The sequence below is a fragment of the Bacillus rossius genome, chromosome 1 (assembly GCF_032445375.1).
Source record: "Bacillus rossius redtenbacheri isolate Brsri chromosome 1, Brsri_v3, whole genome shotgun sequence".
Classification (NCBI taxonomy): Eukaryota; Metazoa; Arthropoda; class Insecta; order Phasmatodea; family Bacillidae; genus Bacillus; species Bacillus rossius.
Window position 1 is genome coordinate 369818248 of NC_086330.1, and position 23054 is coordinate 369841301.

Genomic DNA, 23054 nt, shown 5'->3' on the forward strand with positions numbered 1-23054 from the left:
TTCGCGGAGGGATATGCCACACCTGGCCGGATCCTTCTGCCGATGTAGCACTTGTTACATGGCGTTCGCCCCGTTGCACTTTCTACACTCCGTTGCGCGCACGAGCGCGTTCGGTGCACACACCTTCGTGAGTCGTTGATGAGGCATAGCGGGCTATGCGACTTAGAGGAGCGTTGGCGGTCGGCATCAAGGTCTTTAAAGAACGATATACGGAAAGGGGTAAAAATGCTATGGTTGCAAGAACGATAGAGGATTGGAATGTGTTAGATGATGAGTGTGTTTCGGCTTGTAGTGTGGTTCAGTTCAGGAGAAGAATGAGAGGAAGGTAGGGGTAGTGCTTGACACTGAGATTTTTTTTACCCATCGCATAAATAAGTATAATAATTTTTTTAATTCTTTGAAACTGGAAGTTAAATGATTATTTCTCTTTAACGGTTTTTCTTAAAAATATCTACTCTTCGATTTTCTTTTTTTCTATCTTGGTTTAGAATCTTCGGGAGTTGATGTAAAATGTTGTATGTTTCTATGACATAAAGAAGATTCAGTCTGGTGGGATGTATTTTTTTGTTAAATAAATTTTGTATTTTATTCGTAAACGTAGCCGATCATGTCTGAACTTTTAAAGTCAGCGTTCGGCTACTTTAGCAGCAATAATGTAAATGGTCAAGAAAATGACTTTGTTGGAAAATGGGTAGAAATTGGAAATGTCAAATTGATGGTTAAACGAGTCATAGCAGAAGGTAAGCTAGTTTGACAGATCTGGGTTGCTTGCGCTTTCCGGTTTTTTTTCTTCTATACAAAACGTGGCAAGTTTGGACTTAACGGTTATACTGGCCAACGTTTTATAATGTTATAATCTTACGCTTTTCATTATCATATTTGTAATCACTGCATTATCATGCAACTCCCTCGAAAGTTGAGTACTAAATTAACTGAGGTCAAAAATTTTTTCTAACTACTCGTTTGTGATTAATTAACAGATACGCTGAAGTCTTGAGAATTATGTTAATATTGTCGATATATCTGATTGAAACTTACGTACCCACTAGTACCTTTTTGTTAAAAGAATTTTATCTTTTAAATGCTACGTTATCTTTTTTATAAGAAGGCACTCTAAATATTACGTAAGTTATGTTTCTTTGTAAACAAGAAAGTTTACATTTACATCTGACGACTAGGTATACCATCACAACTCCTGCTCAAGAGTGTGATCATTGAGGTCATAGCCTGAGTGACCTGGGAACATTTGACCATGCATGGTGAAAAATTGTTCATACTGCAGAACTATTCTAGATCCTGATTCCATAAAACTATAAATGGCTTCACCAAGATAGTGTAGCTTATGTCATTACCACCCGTACATTTGCGGAAATATGGGGTTTTTGAGTGGCTAAGAATAAACATAGTATTTTTCACTTTATTTTAATATTGTGCTTTTTCGGTTTAGTAAACTGGATTATATTCCCCCGGACTCCACTCTGTTTTGTGATACCAATATTTAATTATCGAAGAAATGATGTCTAGATGTTACAACTTATGACATGAAATATAAGAGTGCGCTAGAATTAACAAAATTTTATGGTGAGAAATAGTAGTTGTGGGAAATTTTAATTTTGAAAATAAAAATACCCGTACCACAAAAAGACTGGGTAGGACTTCAGACTACTTCACGATACAGAGTAAAAAGTTATCCCTAAATATTGAATGTTTAACAAATTAAATACTGTTATCGCAAAGTAAATTAGACAGGGTGGAACTATAGTCTACTTTCCAAAAAAAATTTACTGCAAAATTTAGTAATTTTTAAAACCTGTATTGCAATACATACTAGACAGTAGTGGACTGTTTTCTATAATTAAAAATATCCAAAAACTATTTTGCACAATAAAATATGTAAAAAATTCTGCATTTACTATTCTTTACTCAAAGCATCCATATTCGACTGGTTGGTCCATTGGACCATATGTGTAGTAATGTTGTAACCAACTATAACACACAGTATCATGTGTATCAAATGTAATCAGAATTCCTTTATACGTCAGGTTACCTGCTACCACACGTAACAAGTCTGGGTGCTTCATAATGCTTAAAATTATCCCTATCAAGGGTTGACACTTGGATTTGGATGCATAGTATTTATTCACATACTGTACCCTTACTCTCCACACCTTTATTTAACAGTCACGCTTATTTCTTCCATACACATGACATGATTCTACGTATGTACATATACTTGCCATACTCTCTTAACTTCCATCTTCTGTACTTTTACGTCTCGTGTACCATTGTTACACAGTTTATTTCCAATATCTATGTGTTCGTTGCCTTATTTTTCTTTATTTACTCCACTTACATTTCATATAACTCGCACAATCTTACCTTCCATTTCTACTAAAGACTTGGAAAACAGTCAAAACTCATTATTTTCTACTACACTGATACCAAAATATGAAAAACCACTATCTCAGTGCTGTTATTTGCCTACTTGTGTGATGTCATTCATTTCCCCAACTTGCCGCAATGCATTCTAGAACTGACCCCATACTGCTTCTGGAATATTGTATGTGAAAGAGATGTCCAAAGAGAGACCAAATTGAACTAACCCAAAACAAATACAGGACTCATAACTATACATACTACATAACTATCAGTTAGTCATTAAAAAATTGTTTTCTATAAAAATACAAATGAGTCATATTTTTTCAATTCATTGTTTTTTTTTTCTGGTCAAGTTCAGGAAACAATGCAGTGTATATTACAATTGTTTATTCTGTTATGAAATAAAGATAAAGGGGAAATGTCTGTCATAAAAGTAGGTCAATGAAAGAAAGTTGGTGGTTGAAGTAACAAAAGGTTTATTATATTAGTTTCAATAAAATAGAGAATAATGATGTGTTGTTGGTATTCCAGTTAATATATTGGTTGTAGAATTTAAAGATCGGATGGGAGATGAGTTGTATTGAAATAACAAATGGTATTAGAATAGTGAAATAGGAGATTAAGTAAGTATGTAGGGGTTGTGATGACATAAGCGATGTCATGTTTGTGATGTCATTTGCATTGTTGTGAAATCCATCAAAACTACTCACCATTTATTATATAATGGTAATGTATTGTCAAATGAGGTTTACAATTTAGAAGTAAAATAAATTTATATATTATGTTTTTTTAATATATTAGGTACGAAGTTTCACAGCAGTGTTCGATCAGACCATATAACTGGCTGTAAAGCATTGTGTCTAGGTAGCGGTGGTACAGCCAGAAGCTGTTTGCAAATCTTGGAGTGGTATGCCTATGGAATATTACAATTTTGCTGCCTTAACAATGAACTATGTGCATAGTCTTTATAAAGGTAAACCAGGTTTACCAATTTTTTACATTAAATTTGTGTAGTTCCTTTAATTGCCATAATTTCATGGTACACATATGGTTAAAATTTTATACGTGGTTTATAATACAAAGCATACACAATAATAACACTAAAACCATTAAGATATGCTAATTAATATTTAATTTAGGATTATATTGATGAATATTAATACAAAACTTTAAAATTTTGCTGGTATTCTAAAATTGTGTATTGTATTATTCTAATGTATTAACATTAACATATTGGACTCACTGAATGCATGTGTACAGTAACACGATTTCACTGTGGGCTTGGGACAAAAGTGAAAAGAAAAAAGAAGAAAAAAAAATCCGTAATTTGTATTTAATTTAACAAAATGATCAATATGAATTCAATACATGCAAGAGTTGTAATCCGTGGACAATTTTAAAGATGGCCATTTGTTTTGTGATACTCAAATTTTTTTTTAGGCGATGGCGGTTAACAGAAATTAATGGTTAAGGGGGTGCATCCCATTTCAGGTCATGATTTTATATTTATATTAATCACTGATCAACTTTTAGACTTTTTAATTGTTTAACTTTCAGGAACATGAAAAATATATACAGCGCATACTTTTTGGATAATTAGCTGCCAAAGTTACATTTCAAACATTTTTGGTTTGTACAAACAAGGAGAATTTAATTTATTGCAGAACCAAAACTTTTTAGGTTTAACTGCAATGCCACTGGCTACTTCATGATATGGTTTGCATTTCTATCACAAAAACTGATTTCATGTTTTTTGGCTGTCAAAATCGTAACAAATTTGAGAATTTATAAATGCCAAGTAAAATTAATTAATATTTTCTGAAAGAAATTCAAACCATTTCTTGAAGTAGCCAGTGGCATTGCACTTAAACCTAAAAAGTTTCAGTTCTGCATTAAATTAAATTCTCCTAATTTGTACGACCCAAAAACGTTAAAAATGTAACTTTAGCAGCTAATTATGCAAAAAGTACATGCTGTATATATTTTTTATTTCGTGAAAGTTATACAATTGATAAAGTCTACAAGTTTACCTGTAATTACTGTAAATATAAAATCTTGACCTGAAATAGGAGGTACCCCCTTAATCAATGTGTTACTCTTATTTTTGAATCTGGCAGTGGCTTCAGATGGGAAGATGCAGTGTTGTGTTGTGTTCTGATTGCACAGCCTGCACGGGAGACTGTGTGGCACGTCACACAGTTCTCGCAGGATCAGGGTCGGTGCGTTACGTGCGTGTTTGTTGTTTGCAGGTGGCTTTGCGTTTGTGTTTGTGGCACAAGACCCAGCAACGGGGAAGGAGTACGCCCTCAAGGTACCTACCGCACTTTGTAGGTTGTAGTTGGTTCGCTAGAATTATGTGACTACAAGGGTTTTATTAAACTTTTTTACATTCTAGCTCTTTTATTGTTTTGCATATTGTGTGGTTACCTGTTTATCACGTGGAAATGTTATTGATATAATGTATTATTATATCTTTGTAATTAATTTTCTTGAAGCTGAATGTGTGAATAGTGATAGGCTAGGGAAGCAACCAGATCCAAGCAGTAACCCTTAATGTTGCACTCAGTGAGGAAAGAGAAAATCTACATGAGCAGGAATATTTTTTATTAATTTTTTTAATTTATTTATTTTGTGATTATAACATGCCTATCTACAACAAGAATGCCTTAAATGACAGGCACCAAGACAAATATACAATTACAACAAAAAAAATACATGAAATCAAAATATAAGTACACAGAATAGGACAAAATTCAAAACAAAACAGGACAATACATAAAAAACAAACATTGAATCTATCGTGGATTGTATATAATTAATCTAGGGCAATGAATTAAGGTAAGCTACTTACTTCAACCGAGAAAATAGATAACATAACACATTATATTAGGCCTACAATGTTTTTATTATTTTAAAAGAGGAAATAAAATATACTAATTTTACTGTTTAGAGACATATTATATATGTGCTAGTGATGAATATTAAGTGATAGTACAAATTTTTTTACAGTTTATTATTATTATTATTATTATTATTATTATTATTATTATTATTATTATTATTATTATTATTATTATTTAATAAAGGAATTAAGCTGTTATTTTTATTAAAGTTTTGACTATGCTAAATAAAATATTGTTATTGTTTAATGTGCATAACAATGGTTGGTAATGACTGTTGAAAGAGAAAATTTTTATCTCTGTGTTTTCAAGAACATAATTACTTTTTAATGTATTATCATAAAAGTTTTTTTTACAAGTAGTGCATCTCATATATCTCTTCTATATAAGTACCCAAGAAAAGAGTGTAAATCAACATCATTATTAAATTCTTAGGTAAATATGTAGTTGAACGGTATTTGCGAAAAAAAATTTTAAAAATCCGAAAATACCTTTATTAGATGCTCTTCAACTTCCTCTTTTCATTAAAAGTGGCGAAGGTAAGAAATTCCAAATACTTTAGGAGATATCGAATTTTTAAATTTCATCATATGTAGTTGAGCGATATTTGCGAAAGAAAATGTTAAAAATCCGAAAATACCTTTATTAGATGCTCTTCAACTTCCTATTTTCATTAAAAGTGGCGAAGGTAAGAAATTCCAAATACTTTAGGAGATATCGAATTTTTAAATTTCATCATATGTAGTTGAGCGGTATTTGCGAAAAAAAATGTTAAAAATCCGAAAATACCTTTATTAGATGCTCTTCAACTTCCTCTTTTCATTAAAAGCGGCGGAGATGAATTCCAAATACTTTAGGAGATATTGAATTTTTAAATTTCATCATATGTAGTTGAGCGGTATTGGCGAAAAAAAATGTTAAAAATCCGAAAATACCTTTATTAGATGCTCTTCAACTTCCTCTTTTCATTAAAAGTGGCGGAGATTAGAAATTCCAAATACTTTAGGAGATATCGCCGTTCTTATTTTGCTATACAAGACCTGTAATCAATCGACCACCGCCATTTTTTTTTATTGCCATGTGTTTGTGAATGCCTAATTAATGAAAATGGTTGATTAGGTCTGGTCAGTTACATTATAAATACTTTGAAACTAAGCGTACATTAAAAATAATATGAATTAATGAAAATGGTTCTTTAGTTTTAAAGTATTTATAATGTAACTGACCTGACCTAACAAACCGGGATAAATGATGAACAGTAACAACTCACGTAAAATTTTTTTGTTACTTATTACTTGCGCAACAATAACAAATAAGACTTTAAAATTATAAACGTTAAAAACTCTCCTAAGTTGGAGGCGGTAATTAAACACAGTTTTAAACAATAAATGAACTAAATAATCACGTATTGGTTCATTTGAATTCTGGCCTATCACGAACAATCACGTGACATCATTATCCAATAAAAAAATAGATACTCGTAAACAAGAAACAATGTTGAAAGCCACATGAATGCACTGAAATAATTGTGATGAAATTTAAAAATTCGATATCTTCTAAAGTATTTGGAATTTCTTACCTCCGCCGCTTTTAATGAAAAGAGGAAGTTAAAGAGCATAGAATAAAAGTATTTTAAGATTTTTAACATTTTTTTTCGCAAATACCGCCCAACTACATATTTACCAATTCTTATTTTGACTTATAATTTTGATTAACTTATTTTGGACTTTTTCTAGTTTATCACTGTCTGTTTTGCTAATGGTATTAAAAATTGTAGAACCATAGTCTAGTTTGGATCTAACTAAGGATGTACAAAGAATGAGAATAGAATCTAATTTAGTTGAATTAAATGTAATATATTTAATATGTGCATGAGTTCTATTCACGCTTGATATTAAAGTTTGAATATGATGATGGATGAATAGTATAGAATCAAGATATATACCTAATATTTAACATGATGGATTTTTTAATAGAATAATTTAAAAGTTTGTAATCAAAGTTAATAGAATGATACTTTCTAGTGAAAGTTATGGTAGAGGTTTTATTCTTACATTCAACCATATTTGAGTTACACCATCTAACGATAGCAGTGATTAACAAGAAAAAAATTACTCATTCGACAGGTGTGTTGTTGAAGACTACAGTTTAAGATTAGACAAACTGCGAAGAATAGACGTTAAATGCAGATTTGATGATTCTCGTGTTTTACGCCTTACTTCTTACTACACATCTGCCTCCCCTCGTCATATTGTTGCCACTCGACACATCTTCCCACTTTACCTACACAATGTTGGCTTTTTCTAATGTTTGCGCCTTCTTCTAATATTTTCCATTCTTTGCTGTTAGTTGCCACTGCAAATTGCTGCCACTCTTTGCCATGTTTTAAAACCTTTGCCTCTGGTCTAATGCATGTGGGGGCCACACACTCAAGATTTTTATTTTTTTCCTCTTAAATATATCAATTTCTTAATTGTTAACTGCATTCAAATAAATTATTCATGTATGCTAGCACTAGGGAATGAAATAAATTCAGGCATGTTGTCATTTGGTCTTTTTCTACACTTATGTCATATAAAGCAGGCACAATTATTGTCAAATTCTTTGAAGGAGTTGGAGTGACAAATGTTTGTTGTATTAGTCAAAAAAACACCCGGGCACATTTACATTTGCAGAAGAAAATAATATATTGTGGTGTTTGTATTTACTATCCCCTACCTGATTTTTTTTCCCCCTTGTGGTTGTCTTCAAATAAAGAAATTTGTTTGAATTTTAAAATTTTTTTCATGTTTTCCAGAGATTGCTGGCAGCTGATGATGCTGCAAACAAGAACATCATGCAAGAAATAACGATCCTTGTATCCTTGTAACTGATATGAGATCACGTTGGTTTTTCGTGTTGAAAAGATGTTGTTTCAAATACAAAAGTTTTGAACGTGCAAAACAATGTTACAATAGGCATTGGAAGAAATTATATCAGTATAAAGTATGTGTATGAAATTGGAATTGTTCTATTTCGTGTTTGCTTTTGGATTATTGGAGTCAGTTGTTGTACAGTCATGGACAGTTCTAACAAGCTGGAAGTCAGTAAGTGCCCCTCCACTTCTCATTTGTGTGCTGATAAAGTCATTGACAGCGATTATACACATAGTTCTTGTAGTTGTTCAGGGTGTTAAAATATTTTGAGGCCCGAAATAGTTGTAATTGGGGTATTGCTAATACAGAAATTCAACTTAAAGGTTCAGCATTAAAAGTTATGGCATGAAATATCATCTTAGAAATTAACCATATCAGAAACCATTTTAGAAAAAAAAAATAGTACATATTTTTTTTTGGTTGCATGTAATGTAATAAAAACATACAACATAGTCACGCTTATCCGAACCCTGCCAATTTGAAAACCTGGCTAATCCAAACAAATTTAGGGTAAAATTTTTTAAAAATTATTTAAAAAATTTATTTTCAATGTTTATAAAGACATATTTTACTACACGATCTTGTATTACAATACAGATTTGGCTAATCTGAAAATATGGTAATTCGAACAGGTGTCGACCCCAGTTTGTTTGGATTAGCCGGACTCTACTGTATATTGTTTTCAACCAGAACCAGCTGTTAATGGTTATTACCAAAGAAAAATTAGTACTTGGACAATTCCGACAGTTATAATTAAGTTGATTGAGAAAGCAATAAGCGGCCACAGCTCAGAAGCGTTCACAGGGTGTTGTTCCTTACCGACGCCCAGAAGAGGTTGTCGGGCCACCCCAACATCATCCAGTTCCACTCGGCAGCCTTCATCGACAAGGCCAAGTCCGGTCACGGGATGGGCGAGTACCTGCTGCTGACAGAGCTGTGCTCAGGTAACGGCAGCACTCGCATGACTTGTGGAGTCTCCGGTGCATTCTCTCTGTGCCTCCCTCCTGAAGCTGTGCAAGTGTTGATGTGAGAAGTCATACACGTGACGTTTGACACGTCCGCCATTTTGGCCTTGGTCGTCATGTTGTACTGTGACACAGACACCACAGCAACATAGAATATCTGTGGTCTTGGGAAGTCCAACACTCCAGTAGATCGCAGATAATGTTAGAACTTGATGGCCAACTCCTGATGTATGTATTGGGACATGTCAATTTGTTGAGTTTTTTTTTTTAATTTTGTTGTAACATGATTGTGTTGTCGTTCTGGGCAGTTTTTCTGCTTCATTTTGTTCTTTGGATGACAAAATGTTGTCAGAGCCTTCTCTTACGACCTTAATGGTTTTACAATTACGTGCACGTTATAATGGTTTTTCCTGATTTATTAAGATATTAAAAAAATAAATAAAATTTTTTTTTGCTGTAATATAGTAAAACAAAGTTATAGCTGTAAAGACAGACCACTTATTCAATGAGTTTGTAATTATTATGTTTTTGCCAGGCACATGGTCACATGGTGTGTGGTCATAGGTTGATTCAGAGGGGCACCGGGGGCATGTGCCCACCTCTTCCTTAAGGGTAAAAGTTTCAGTGTGTTGGATTTGTAAATAGTGCTTACCCTAGATTTATGTTAACTAATCCAAGTGTTGGACGCTTCAAAATTCAAATATGGCGCCATTTTCCTGCCATTAACTCAAGCGATCCTGGTGGCCACCAGGAAAGACTCAGTGGTTCATCTGGTACCGGCGTCATCGGACGTCCGGCTATCGTTTTTGACTTTCATGTTATCTGGTTACAGTTTCAGTACGAAACACAGTGGATAATAATATTTTTAAAATAAATTTTGGGGCAATTATTATATTCGGTATTTATTGAAAATGTGTGTAGACTCGGTTGTTTGCCCCTCGCTCCCGGCCCTGTGTCCGCCCGAGGGTGCCCCGGGCGTGGGGAGAGTGCGGTAAGGAAGCGCGCCGTGCTGTGTGTTGGCCAGGGGGCAGCCTGGTGGACGTCCTGTCCGCGCGCAGCACGGCTCTGCCCCCGGACGTGGTGTGCCGTGTGTTCTGGCAAGCATGCCGCGCCGTGCAGCACATGCACGCCCAGACGCCCCCCGTCAGCCACCGCGACCTCAAGGTACAACGCCCTCGCCGGGCTGCCCGACTGCCTCGTTGCGAGACATCTCTAGGACGCAGGGAAGGAGTGAGCCGTGCCATAGGGCGACAGTGTCATAAATTATTTTGCTTCTGTTATTTTTTTTGTGCATTATTTTAAATAAATTCGTAATATACCAATATTTAATTATTAGGGGCAGGCATTTTTCGCGAAAAGATTTGAACACCTATTGGACTGCAACTAGGTATACCCGCACCTGTGGTTTCTTCCTTGTGATTGGCGACAGTCTGCGAGAGAGGTCATTGACTTATTTGACCGAGCCAATCAGGACGTGTTTACTTCCTCATTGACTCACTGTGATTGGTGTTGCTACAATCGATATGTACCTGGGAGAAACTCACCCAATCACGAAACACGGACTGTGCTATAGTGTTTTAACTTTTATCTAGTCTCAAGATCTTTTCGCGAAATCTGCATGCCCCTATTAGTAATTATTTACAACAGGTTTTTTTCTTCTAGTAAACAAGTAATTTTTTAATGGCTTTTTTGAACTTAAAGGCAATTTTTTTGTCAGTCGAAGCATGTACTGAAATCATGTGGTATACAGTTTTGTATTAACTGTTCATATGTAGCTGTCATCTTATAATATTTATTTTTAGCATATCAAAATGAAAGCAATAAAAATTCTTTTTTCCAAAAATCATTGACACCTGAGTTTTCCAGCAGTTTAGAAAAACCTAGTTCTTGTTGATTTATTAAATATGTACAGAAAATAAAAGAGTTTAAAGAATAAGGCTACATACAAAATGGTTTACCACATTACTTCATGCTTTCAGTACATGCTAGGATTGACACAGAAATTTACCTTTAATCTCATAGAACCATAAATACGGACTTGTTTAGTAGAAGAAATCCTGGATAAACAATTAAATATGGTTTTTCTGATTGTATTTAAAATTATTTGCAAAACTATAGATAATATAAGCAAAATAGTTTAGGGTACTGTTGCCCTTAAGGGCCATCCTGACATTAGCCTGGAGTATTCTAGGGCTTGAATATAAATATGTGCCATTGCTTCCAGTGTAAGCCAGCGACTGTGTGGTGGGACTCAGGCATAGCAACGTTACATCATATTACAGCAAGTGTACGACCCTTTGTTTACTCTTGTGTTATTTGAAACTTTTGTGTTGATGCTGGTCAGTATTTCACTGGTGTAAAAGAACATATTGTGTGACATGATTGCAGTTTTTTTCTGTCAGGTTCAGTTGTAGGAAACATTTTTGTTCGGAAACCTTGTTAAATGCACAACTGCTTCCTGCATCCTTGTGTGTCATGCGTTCCAGATAGAGAACTTGTTGATCGGAGCGGACGGGAACATTAAGCTGTGCGACTTTGGCAGTGCCACCACGCTGACGTACCACCCAGACCCTTCCTGGTCAGCCAATCAGAGGTCGCTTCTGGAGGAAGAGGTACCAGTTCGCGCCATGCTTACCATAATGTTCTCAGTTAAAAAAAAGTGCACTTGTGCTGGAAAGAGAATGTTTCCGAGTTGGCAAAGTAAGTCAGGACGGGACATAGTTTGTTTGGAATAGTAATCATCCCTTGGCTTGAGTTTTAGAAGTTTTGCCAATTTGAATGAAATTAGTCATTGAATAGATACTTTAAAAAATGTAAGTGGTCATTGGTTGACTCACTGCCACATGAAGTTTAGCTCCAAGTTACATAATCTGCAACTATTAAAAATAAAATACATCATACAAAAATATTGAAGATATTTTTTTTTATCAGGTGTTCAGATAGTAAAACATTAATCTCACTTCTGTTTACATTGAAATGTGGCAAGACTAAGTAATGCCATGTTCCATCGACTGCTACAAGACTGACGAACGGAGCCTGTGTGCGGCAGGTGGCCAGGTTCACGACGCCCATGTACCGCGCCCCGGAGATGGTGGACACGTGGAACAACTACCCCATCACTCCGGCGTCGGACGTGTGGGCGCTGGGCTGCGTGCTCTACACGCTGTGCTACATGCGCCACCCGTTCGAGGACGGCGCCAAGCTGCGCATCATCAACGCCAACTACAGCATCCCGGCCGGCGACACCAAGTACTCCTGCTTCCACGACCTCATACGTAAGGGTCCTCTAGACCGGTGTGGGTGCGATATCCAGTAGGAATCAAACATTAACATGCACAAGACTTTTTCTTTTAAAAAAAAAAAAGTAATTTTTATTTACAACACACATAATTTCTGGATGCTTCATATAGGTAGCTTGAAATGGTGAGTAGCACTTGTTATAGAAATTTGTGAATCCCTGCAATTAAAATTGGTGAAAGCATTTGTTCCATTCACAATTCATTTTCTTGTTCGGAATCTTGCCTTGCTCTCTTTCTTCTCTCATGTTCCTTTTTTACTTTCACTTCTGAAGATTTTTACAGACTGAAAACTAATACAGTGATTCAAAACTTGAAAGACTGATGTATCTCATCTTCAGAATAAAACAAAAAAAAATTTCATCAAACATAAAAGACTCTAGACTAGTGGATAGAGTTATAATTAGGCTTCTTTTTTTCTTTTATGAAACGCATAGATATTTCAGTACAGCACATACATTAAAGAACACACATATATGACTATAAAGAGTTTTTTTATCATTACATTACAATTTGGTTGCACATATATTTATTAAAGTAATTTTCTAATAGTTAATAATAATAAAAAAGATGAGCAAGTAGGGGGTAATTTACAAATTAAAATTCACATTTAAAGGCTCAATGGATAATTCAAAGATAGAAACATTCCTCAGGTAACAATGATAATTCTAATTGTTTATGTTGGTAATTATTATTGTCATGTAAGAATTTTTTTTTTATCCCAGACTGCGGTTTAAGTAATTTTAGTTGTGCCCTTATACTTTTTGTATTATTTTTACTAGGGATGCAAGAGTACTCAAAATTTTGGGTCAAGTTTAGTTTTAAGTAATCGATTTGAGCCTAAGTTTAGATCTAAAAAATTTTGAGTAGTTCACTGTTTCGTTTAGGGGAACTAATAAAACATTCATTTATGAAACATCATGAATACAAACCTGGAGTAATCTAGGATTATATACCTAGTAATTGTGAAGCTCTTACAATGCTGACTTAAATGACATATAACTATGAAATTCCTTCTCTATGGGAGTGAAAAGTGGTAAATTCATTTTATTAATAATAGAAAATCATAGGAGGTATGTCATAGACACACGAACAGTGAGTTTGTTTCATTTCTCTATGTTCGCCACATGGTTATATGGTAAAGGTCTGGAAACTTCCTATCCTTCTCCTTGGCGAAACCCATCTGCTTAGTGAAGCTCGCTGCTTCTAGCAAACTAAAGGTTCTAATAACAGTTTAGTTTAAAACTTCATCGGGTTGTCTTGAATTTGAGCTTACAAAGTGAAGCTGAAGATTGGCGTCCTAGTTTTGGTGATGTGTAGCCTTGATGCACCAATATTGTGGAATAAATGGGATGTTACCATTTTTTGAGTATATGTCCGACAGACTTGAAACTCTGTAGTGATAGTCCTCATATTGTGATGTGTTCAGCCCAAGCAACGCTGGGTACTTCAGCAAGTATATTTTATCGGGCAAATTAAATGCTACAGCACCCACCAAGCAAAAGCATAATATTGTTTTACGGTACATGTACCCTGAATATTGTTTGCAATTATGCAGTTAACACTATGATAGGGATTCAAATACCATCAAGAGTAGGGATGGTGATTTTTCGCGAAATACATGCGAAAATATGCTAAATTATATTTTTTCCGCTATAAAATGTGAAATCTAGACACTTCCGAGATAAATGCAAAATCAAGGTAAAAAACGTAGATTCGTCTTCACTGTACACAATTTATTTACCGATTGTATTTCGTTTCAGTTCAGTATCAAAAGAAACCATCATTTTATGGCACATTCAGCACAAGTATGTTATCGTCACGTCATTCAAAACAACTATTGTTCGTAAATATAGAATCAAGAATGGCCATCCGTGCCTCGCGATTGTAAACAAAGCAAAGAACAACTAGCTGGAAGATTGTCTGTCATCTTGCAGAGTACAAGTTTTTAGGCCACCATATTGCGACATCTCTGCTTCGCCGCGCTAACAATTGTAAGTCCCATTTTCTGGCTGTGTTTCACGTGAAAGCCGCGTTCTTGTGTAGTCTGTGGAAGGTAGTGTGTTTACAAATACGTGCATATACTCGTGAATGTGTTGTATACTGTTATTTCTCGTGGTAAAAATGGGTCGAAACGTAATTTCCATTCGCGATCGCATAAATGAATACAAAAGTGAACAGTTCTACGAAAGTGATACGAATATTTTAATGTGCAATTTATGTAATCGCCGTCTGGAGTGGAGAAAAAAAAAGATGTACTTGAAAAACACATTAAATCTGTGGGACATCAGGCTGCAAAAAAAGATTCACCGATAAATGGGATGAAGAAAAAAAGTCGGTAAAACGGCAAGCAACTGTTTCTGGCATGATCGAAAACCAAAAGAAGGCGAAAATTGAAAAAAACGAAAAAACTAGTTTCAATATTATTTATTATTTGTGCACTCTACATCAACTATGGCCATGAACACGGCTAAAAAATATTTATTGTAATTTTATGTATTCAATTTATTGCACTCATAAGTGCTAAAAAGTTGTTTGGAAACCTGCCAAGATAGGCTATCTTTGTAGTTGTGCTAGATCTTTATTTCTGTGGTTGTTAATAATTAATGTGTGTATTATTTAATGCTTTTTAAAAATATACTTTTCTTCACTAATGTAAATTGAGAGAATTAGCTAAATCTTGTTTTTAAAAATGCTACAAAATGCTAAATTTCAAATTCAAAATGCTAAATGTTATTATTTTAAATGCTATAAATCACCATCTCTAATCATGAGTTATAATGTACATTGTTTGCTGATTGCTCAACATCAAAATCTGCTACTTGTGCACCCCTAATTTATACCAATGCAGTCTTTTCTTATAGTTGCTATTTTTTTACTACTCACATACATTTTAAATAACTTACAAGAACTACTAAATTATGTACAGTAGAATCTCGTTATAGCGAGCACGGTAATAGCGAGAACACGGCTATAACGAGGTATTTTTGAGGAATTTACGGCGTGATCGCTTGAAGTGCGCTTTTGTTATTTGTCTGCTTTATCTCCACCCCTCTCGCTCGCCACTAGACATCTTGCCGTTGACGCCTGTCACATTCTTCAGCCGTGCAGTCGCCACCTAAGTGCGTGGCTTTAAAAATAGAATCCTGTCCTTTCTTTTATCAAACTTCCGTTAGTTATCTGTGCCGTGTGTAGACAAAGTTTGATATTGGAACAGAAACAACGTAATTTTTACAAATTAGAAATATGTATGTTTTTGTTTTTATAATCGCGTATATTTTCACGTTTTTTTTGTTATCTTAAAAGAGATAATATTAAAAAGCCGCTCTAATGAGATTTAATTGTTTCTTGGTTAACAAAAACTATTAATTGTTTATATTCTATTTATTATTATTTACGCGACGTCATACTGTACGCCAACGCAATACGACTGGATTCGTTGCTGCAACATAACATAGCAAATTATGCGGTATCAGAAGTAACGAGTAACGTAACGATAGTAGCGAGTACTAATTGTTATAGTAACGAATACATACGGGTACACATTTTTTCGTTACTTTTACACCTCTAGTAGGCACTACCGTATTTGTTTCCGAATCGCTAGGACAGTTTTCTTGTAACTTTTGTTTCGGTCAGTTGTTGGGGTATTTGTCCGGGAAAGGGGTGGTGATGGTTTGAGTTTAATCACAAATTTATTTATCAAAAAAGTTGACAGGTTTCTTTAAATGAAAAAGTATAGTTTTCCAGCGACTATTTCGTTTGAGGCGTATGTGCGTTGCCGCACTCCTGCTTTTTTGTAAGGAATTAAATCGTCGCGCTATACTAGCACCACCTGTAGCAACATCCCGAACCAACATGGCTGCCAGCAGACAGCCCGCGTCGACAATAGATAGCAGGCCAATGCTGCGTCGGCCGCGGGCTGAGATACTATACTTACGTGGCGTGGTAGGGTATTCTGGTTATTTTGACGCAATCGGTGATCGCATCCGTACTTATGGGGTATCGTTTTAAAGAGAATTCACACATCTGCTCACAGAAATTAAGATTTCGTTAATATAACCTGTTATTTTCCAGTTATACAGGTTTAAACACAATTTTTATGCTATTTTCGGTTAATTTTTATTTTTTGTGGGCCAAAATTTGTCCAATTCGGTTATAGCGAGGACACGGTTATAGCGAGGATCAAACCCGGAACCGTGACACCTCGCTATAACGGGACTCTAGTGTACCTATGTAATATAGGTAGCACTGCAGAAATAATTTTTATTTTATATAATATTTAATGATTATATTTAGTAATAATTTGTTTATTTGGTTTTATAAGCTCTGATTTAACCAAATTGGTTAGCTATGTAAATTTTTATTTTATGGAAATTCTTAGAAAAACCCTAAGAGATCCTGGAAATGAACCTGTAATTTAGTTTTGCCAGAAGAACGGCTACTCTGTTAATGTTTTGAGGCAGAAGCGAAGAGTCCAGCCGCGGGCTCACATACTTGCACGTGCAGGGGGCTGCTTCCACGTGAACCCCGCTCAGCGCATGAGCGTGTCCGACCTGCTGGAGCGGCTGGCGGCCATCGCGGAGAGCCTCGGCTTCAGCCTGAAGGAGCCGCTGGGCCTGGAGGGGCGGTCCCTCGACAGCGACCCTCCCGACGGCCAGGACGGGCCCGGTGAGCAGCCTTCGCTTTCATGGCGTCCTCGTTCTGGTGCAGATCTACACGTCAAGCAAAAATGTTTCAAGTCTTTAACAGGCACACAATACTCTTTTGTAATCCAGGAGACACCCTTTACTGTAGAAGTACCATTATTTGCCGATTATCTTCAATTAAAAATAATGATTATAAATTACCTAAACATTATTGGCCCCTCATGATGGAGCAGGGATGCTCGGCGCACGTGTTCCAGGTGCGGACAGGAACGCGGCGAGTGCGACGGTGAACAACAACGATGAGCCGGGGGAGGGCCGCAAGGTGCCCCAGCGCCCGCCCCCCCGGCCGCCCAGCGCCCCCCGCCCCCCGCCCCCCAACCCCTCTCCCGCCCACAGGGCCCCGCCCCCGCCCCCGCCGGCCTCGGGGGGCGGCATCTTCTCCTCGCTGCGCGGTGGCGCCGGCAGCTTCTTCAGGAACCTCAAGGACACGTCCAGCAAGGTCATGCAGACTGTGCAGCAGTGAGTCACGCTCCATTGACATCTACCTACGCCTGTAGGCTGTCACATAAGTGAATTTTATTTTTTTTCCTAAATTGACAATTTTGCCGTAGTAGATCTGTTTTAACAAGTTGTTAGCTGAGTACTCGTTATTTTTTTTTTCCTTTAATTATTTACCTTGATATTAACACAAATGATTTCACCATTATAAGTATTCCTGGTTTTGTAAAGTTTTACTTTTTGAGTCCCTTGGGTTATCAGTGTTTCATGACCTTTCAGGGGCTTCCGTATTGAATGTTGTGTTAAGACATCATACATATACTGTCACCAAAAACAATATTGAAAGGAATCTGTGCTGAAGTAGAAATGCTAGCTCGTAGAAAAAATGAAACAAAAGTGCGTGTGACTAGTGTAAATATCTCTCCCAAAAGACAGTTTGTGCTGTTTTGTCATCATTGCTGTGTCATTACGAGCCTGCGTAGTGCTGATCCCCCAATTGTAAATGATATTGAATGGAAACCCGGGAGTGTGACTGGGACGGACGCGCACAGGAGCATCACGAGGTCGGACCTGGACATCAGCTACGTGACGTCGCGTCTGCTGGTGATGCCCTTCCCCGCCGAGGGGCTGGAGTCTGCGTACCGCAGCAACCACGCGGACGACGTGCGAGCGTGGCTGGAGACGCGGCACCCAGGTCCGTGCTGCTACGCGTCCTCTTTTCTTGTATTTGATCTCTACGTTCAATTATTCACGAATATCGATTATTTTTCGAATTGAATTTAAATGTACGGTGAAACTTTTTTTCTTCATATTTTATAGGAGTTCAAGAAAAACTGATGCAAAGTACAATAACATGAAAATTACGTTTCATAATTGTTTTGTTGATCCAACTGATCATATACATAAAAATAAATAATACTTTTATCGTATTATTAAAAATCACTGATTAGTTGTTACATTTAAAAAGAATGTGTAGTTTATAATGCAAACAATAAACCATAATTTCTCAAATCTTTTTAGCTGCATATGTTGTTTTGATTTATATTTTTCATAATTAGTTTTATTATGTATGTATATCTGTTGCTAACAAATAATGAAATCAATTATTTAATTTGATACGTTGGATACATCTAATTATTTACAAATATTGAATATTTTTTCCAATATGCCACACTTTGAGGAGACTTGTCCCTACAACTGCAGTGGAACTTTCTTACTGTAATTTCCTGAGTAATGAATATGAATAATTTTGAACACTTTTATTAATGGTTATGTGTAATTTCAAACCTTAAATATTAATGATATTTTCAAGAATTTTCTTTGTAGGGTTTTGCTCTTTTTTACTTGCACTTACACTTCAATGCCTCAGTTGGTACTGTACAGGACTGTGCGGTTCTGGTTTTCGATTGGTCGGTTTGGTTTTAGTTCAATTTTACATCAAGATTCTGGGTTCTTGGTTCTGTTTTCCAGTCTTATAAAGAAAAAAAAATTTAATTCTGGGTGTTACACTAAATTTATATGAATGATGTTCATTGGGTAATTATTTGTTATTAAAAAAATACAGTAAAACTGTGTACACTCTTTGCACTAGCCTAAAACTTTGTTGTTTAAGTATTTTTAAGTTAATGAATCCTCAAACCTTAAAATAGGTAAGCGAAATTGATGCTGGCATCAAAATACTGACAGTATAGAGGTATTTGAGAAGCCCTCAATAGAAATGAATTTTATGTTTATTATTTTACTTCTTACCTCTATGACTTTGTCTTAGTCCTGTTATGAATTATATTTACCAGTATTGTATCTCTATGGTCAGGTCAATTTGGTTTTACTCTTTAAGTATTTTCATGTTTTATCTAAGTAATAATTTTATGAAATGTCTTTGCAAACATTTGTTAAACGGCGACGAATAGGAAATGAGCTTACACCTTTTAATATTGTTTTTGGGTCATTACTGAGGAAAGAGTATATGTGATTGGACGCTCGACTGCGCATATATTTTATTTAAAGAATTTAGTATTTCCAGTGTGATTTCGGAGAGTGTTCAATAGAGAAAGCTTTGACTGTTTGAAACAAATTGGAACTTGAGTTTCTGTTCTACTATCATGGGAGAAGGATTAGAGAGAAAGAGCTCCGTGATTTAGTCATAAATGAATGTAAGAATATCACGTAAAACATTGGTACGACGACTGAATAGCTAGAATCTACGTGAAATTGATGATTTTATAATAAATACCGGAACTACACAATGAAGAAGAGGTAGTTACCGATGTTCGAAGCTCTACTAAAGAATCGACGACGACGATAAGTTTTGACTAACAGCATAAATAGAACTGGATCAACGACGAATTAAGAAGAAACGAAGAAAAGGACTATCAATCTTCGATATGGAAGGAGTTCGACAGCGGTAGACGGCATCGTAGACGGTGTACCGGAGGACATCATCCTTCTAGACGACTCCAGGTGACCGACGCCAGTCCTGCTGGAGTACCAGCAGCACGAGAGGAGGTGCATCGAGACGGAGACCCAACCAGCGACATCGGAGGAGAGTGAGATCTAACCAGCAACATCGGAGGAGAGACAGGGGTTCGGAGAGGTTTTCCACAGCCTCTTGGTATTGTAACGACGCGACGAGGTTTGTTTGCCCCATCCCCGAATTAACAAGAACAGCGAGAAGTTACCTGTCCTATTTTAATGGCAAGATATCTTAAACTATGATGTTTACGATCAAGACCTAATTTGAAACTCGCAAAAACAACTTAATACTACTTAACTACGTAAAGACTTGTAGCTTGTACATACTGGACCTGGTTAACTGACATTGATCAGTAATATGTACGATATCAAAGTTAAAATCTGTTAAAGTCATTAATTGTCTTGAATGTTTAAAGAATAGCCCCAGGTCCAGAAGTCTTGAGACAGTTTGATCTACCGAAAGAGACTGAGCTAGTAAAAACAAAGAAAAGACTAATTTGCCAGTTAAAATGTGTTTCAATAATATTTAAAATATTGACTGATAACCAAACTATTATTCAGTGATACAATTACGTAAAACGTAATTAGTTCTGAAAGACATTTAAGTATAACGGATATTGAAATTTTGTTTAATGAAAAACCTATTTAAACATGAATAATTGTCTCAAAGGTATTTGTATGTTGCTTGCTAATCATTGACTCTGTCACTTTTCATGTTACAGTTGGATATGTTGCAAAAGAGTATTGTCACCCATACAACCATGATTTTGACCCTAGTAAAAAGTTAAATTTTCATTATATTTTATTTTTCCGATTGATAACCATACTTACATATCATGTGTATGTTAAACCAGATAGACAGAAATATTTAGCTTGGATTGTCTTGAAAGAATAATTAGTTTTTATTACACTGAGATCAGCAGTCATAGAGAAGTTAATGCTTTTAAACACACTACTTATATTTGTTGATTTTAAGGTCAGAATACTTACACCAAAGAGAAGGAGACATACTGCTAAGGAATTATACGACATTTTATTGTTTGGTATTCACACTGAGTCAAACTACACCAGTACATACAACTTGAGAATAATTTATTTTCACTATCAACATAACAAGACATATTTTAGTTAATATTCTGTAGATGTTAGTAGTTGTGCTACATACACAATCACAGCACTAGTACTTTATAGAGTTTTCACGGCGCCCAACTAGACCACATTTTACATTATAGATATTGGCATTTTAGGAAATATACTCCATAGAGTAATTCTGAAAACACTTCAGAATTTTTGGCGCACAACGTGTAAGCCAACGTTAGGGACTATTTTATGATCTTTTTTTGAACAACTCAAGACACTTTGAAAAATACAGACAGTAATTTTATTTTGTCAAGATGACAGACACAGGTAGGAAGTCATATTTTTTGAGAGGTAGCAATGACACTTCTGACTCTAGTCCTGAACGAGAACCTAGAGAAGTAGTACCAGAACAGCACATCGAGACTACTGGTATGGAGTCACAGCAGGAAATGGAGTTGGGTCATTCGCCGCCGACACCAACTGTTACCCTAGATGCACTGTTCCAGTTCATGAATAAGGAGAAATTAGAACGGGAGCGTAAAGAACAGGAGGAGAAACTAGAACGGGAACGGGAGAAACAAGAACGGGAGCGTAAAGAACAGGAGGAGAAACTAGAACGGGAACGGGAGAAACAAGAACGGGAGCGTAAAGAACAGGAGGAGAAACTAGAACGGGAACGGGAGAAACAAGAACGGGAGCGTATAGAACAGGAGGAGAAGTTAGAAAGGGAACAAAAGGAGCGAGAAAACGCCGAAAGACTAGACAATTTAGTGCAAGTCTTAAATAACACTTTAGGCAGGATTGCAGATGAAACAGCAGAAATCAGGCATGACTTAACTGAAACACAGCACGAGATGCAACAGAAGTTTTCCAGTGTACACACTCGTATTGAAGGTGTAGAAATATTCAGTAAACGCACTGACGATAAAGTAGTACACTTAAGCGAGCGTCTAACAGGAAGGTTAGATATGGTAGAGGCGAAAATAGGGGAAATAGAAAGAGAATCCAGACACATCGCAACATTCTCGCCCCAACTAACGACTCACCACACTAGCGAATGTAATACCGACAAGGAAGACACGCCGGTAAACAAATCGATAACGATAGAAGCCGAGCGAAATCCCGCGAATATTAGTACTGCAATTATGTCAGCAGATCCGGTACTTACACTACACCACCCTTCTAAGAAATGGTTGGATGACGTTCCAACATATTCAGGGAAAAGTAATGAAAACCCTCGAAGATTCTTAAATCAGTTTGGAGAATATTGCCACACATTTAAGTTAACAGACGCAGAAAAATTGAAATGCGTTAGCCACTGCTTGAAAAACACGGCATATTATTGGTGGGAGTTGGCGAAAGATTCTGTACACGCATACGAATCGTTTCAGAAAGCTTTCATATCCCAATTTTGGAATACTCGTATCCAAAGCAATTTGCGAATACAGTTGCATTCTGAAAAATTCGAAAATCGTAAATTTCAAAATTTAGAGGCGCATATCAGCGATATGTATGAGAGAACTCGTTATCTTGATTGCCGTATGGAAGACGAAGAGTTTATTGCCATGATAATTTCGCAATTACCACTCAATTATCAATTACAACTTAGTGGACGGCAATACAGTAATATTGTAGATTTCAAGGAACAACTGTTAACGTATGAACGACTCGTTAAGCTCGATAAAACGGTAACGCACAAAGAAACTAACGAGCGCAAGAACACGAACCAACAGACACCGTTATACAATAACTGGCGTAACCGAAATGAAGGGCAGAACAGCGGACACAAACAACCTCAAATTCACACACTGAACGTTGAAAACTGCGGAAGTAATTGGTATCACAATGGATATCGAGGTCAGCGATATGGTAACGGATTTTATAAACCACAGTACTATCGTCG

The 23054-nt window shown here is 36.1% G+C and overlaps 1 protein-coding gene across 4 annotated transcripts in view; it reads left to right on the forward strand.

The window, feature by feature from the left end:
* Positions 1-535: 535 nt before the first annotated feature.
* LOC134528430 (cyclin-G-associated kinase) overlaps positions 536-23054 on the forward strand; it is a 68606-nt gene continuing 46087 nt past the window's right edge. For all 4 annotated transcript variants that reach the window (XM_063362036.1, XM_063362038.1, XM_063362034.1 and 1 more), the window contains exons 1-10: positions 536-740; positions 4629-4690; positions 8077-8136; positions 9024-9138; positions 10184-10323; positions 11646-11771; positions 12209-12434; positions 16962-17123; positions 17359-17620; positions 18151-18293. In XM_063362036.1, the coding sequence (XP_063218106.1) occupies positions 608-740; positions 4629-4690; positions 8077-8136; positions 9024-9138; positions 10184-10323; positions 11646-11771; positions 12209-12434; positions 16962-17123; positions 17359-17620; positions 18151-18293 (1429 nt within the window). In that variant the 5' untranslated portion in view covers positions 536-607. The remainder of the gene's footprint in view (positions 741-4628; positions 4691-8076; positions 8137-9023; positions 9139-10183; positions 10324-11645; positions 11772-12208; positions 12435-16961; positions 17124-17358; positions 17621-18150; positions 18294-23054) is intronic.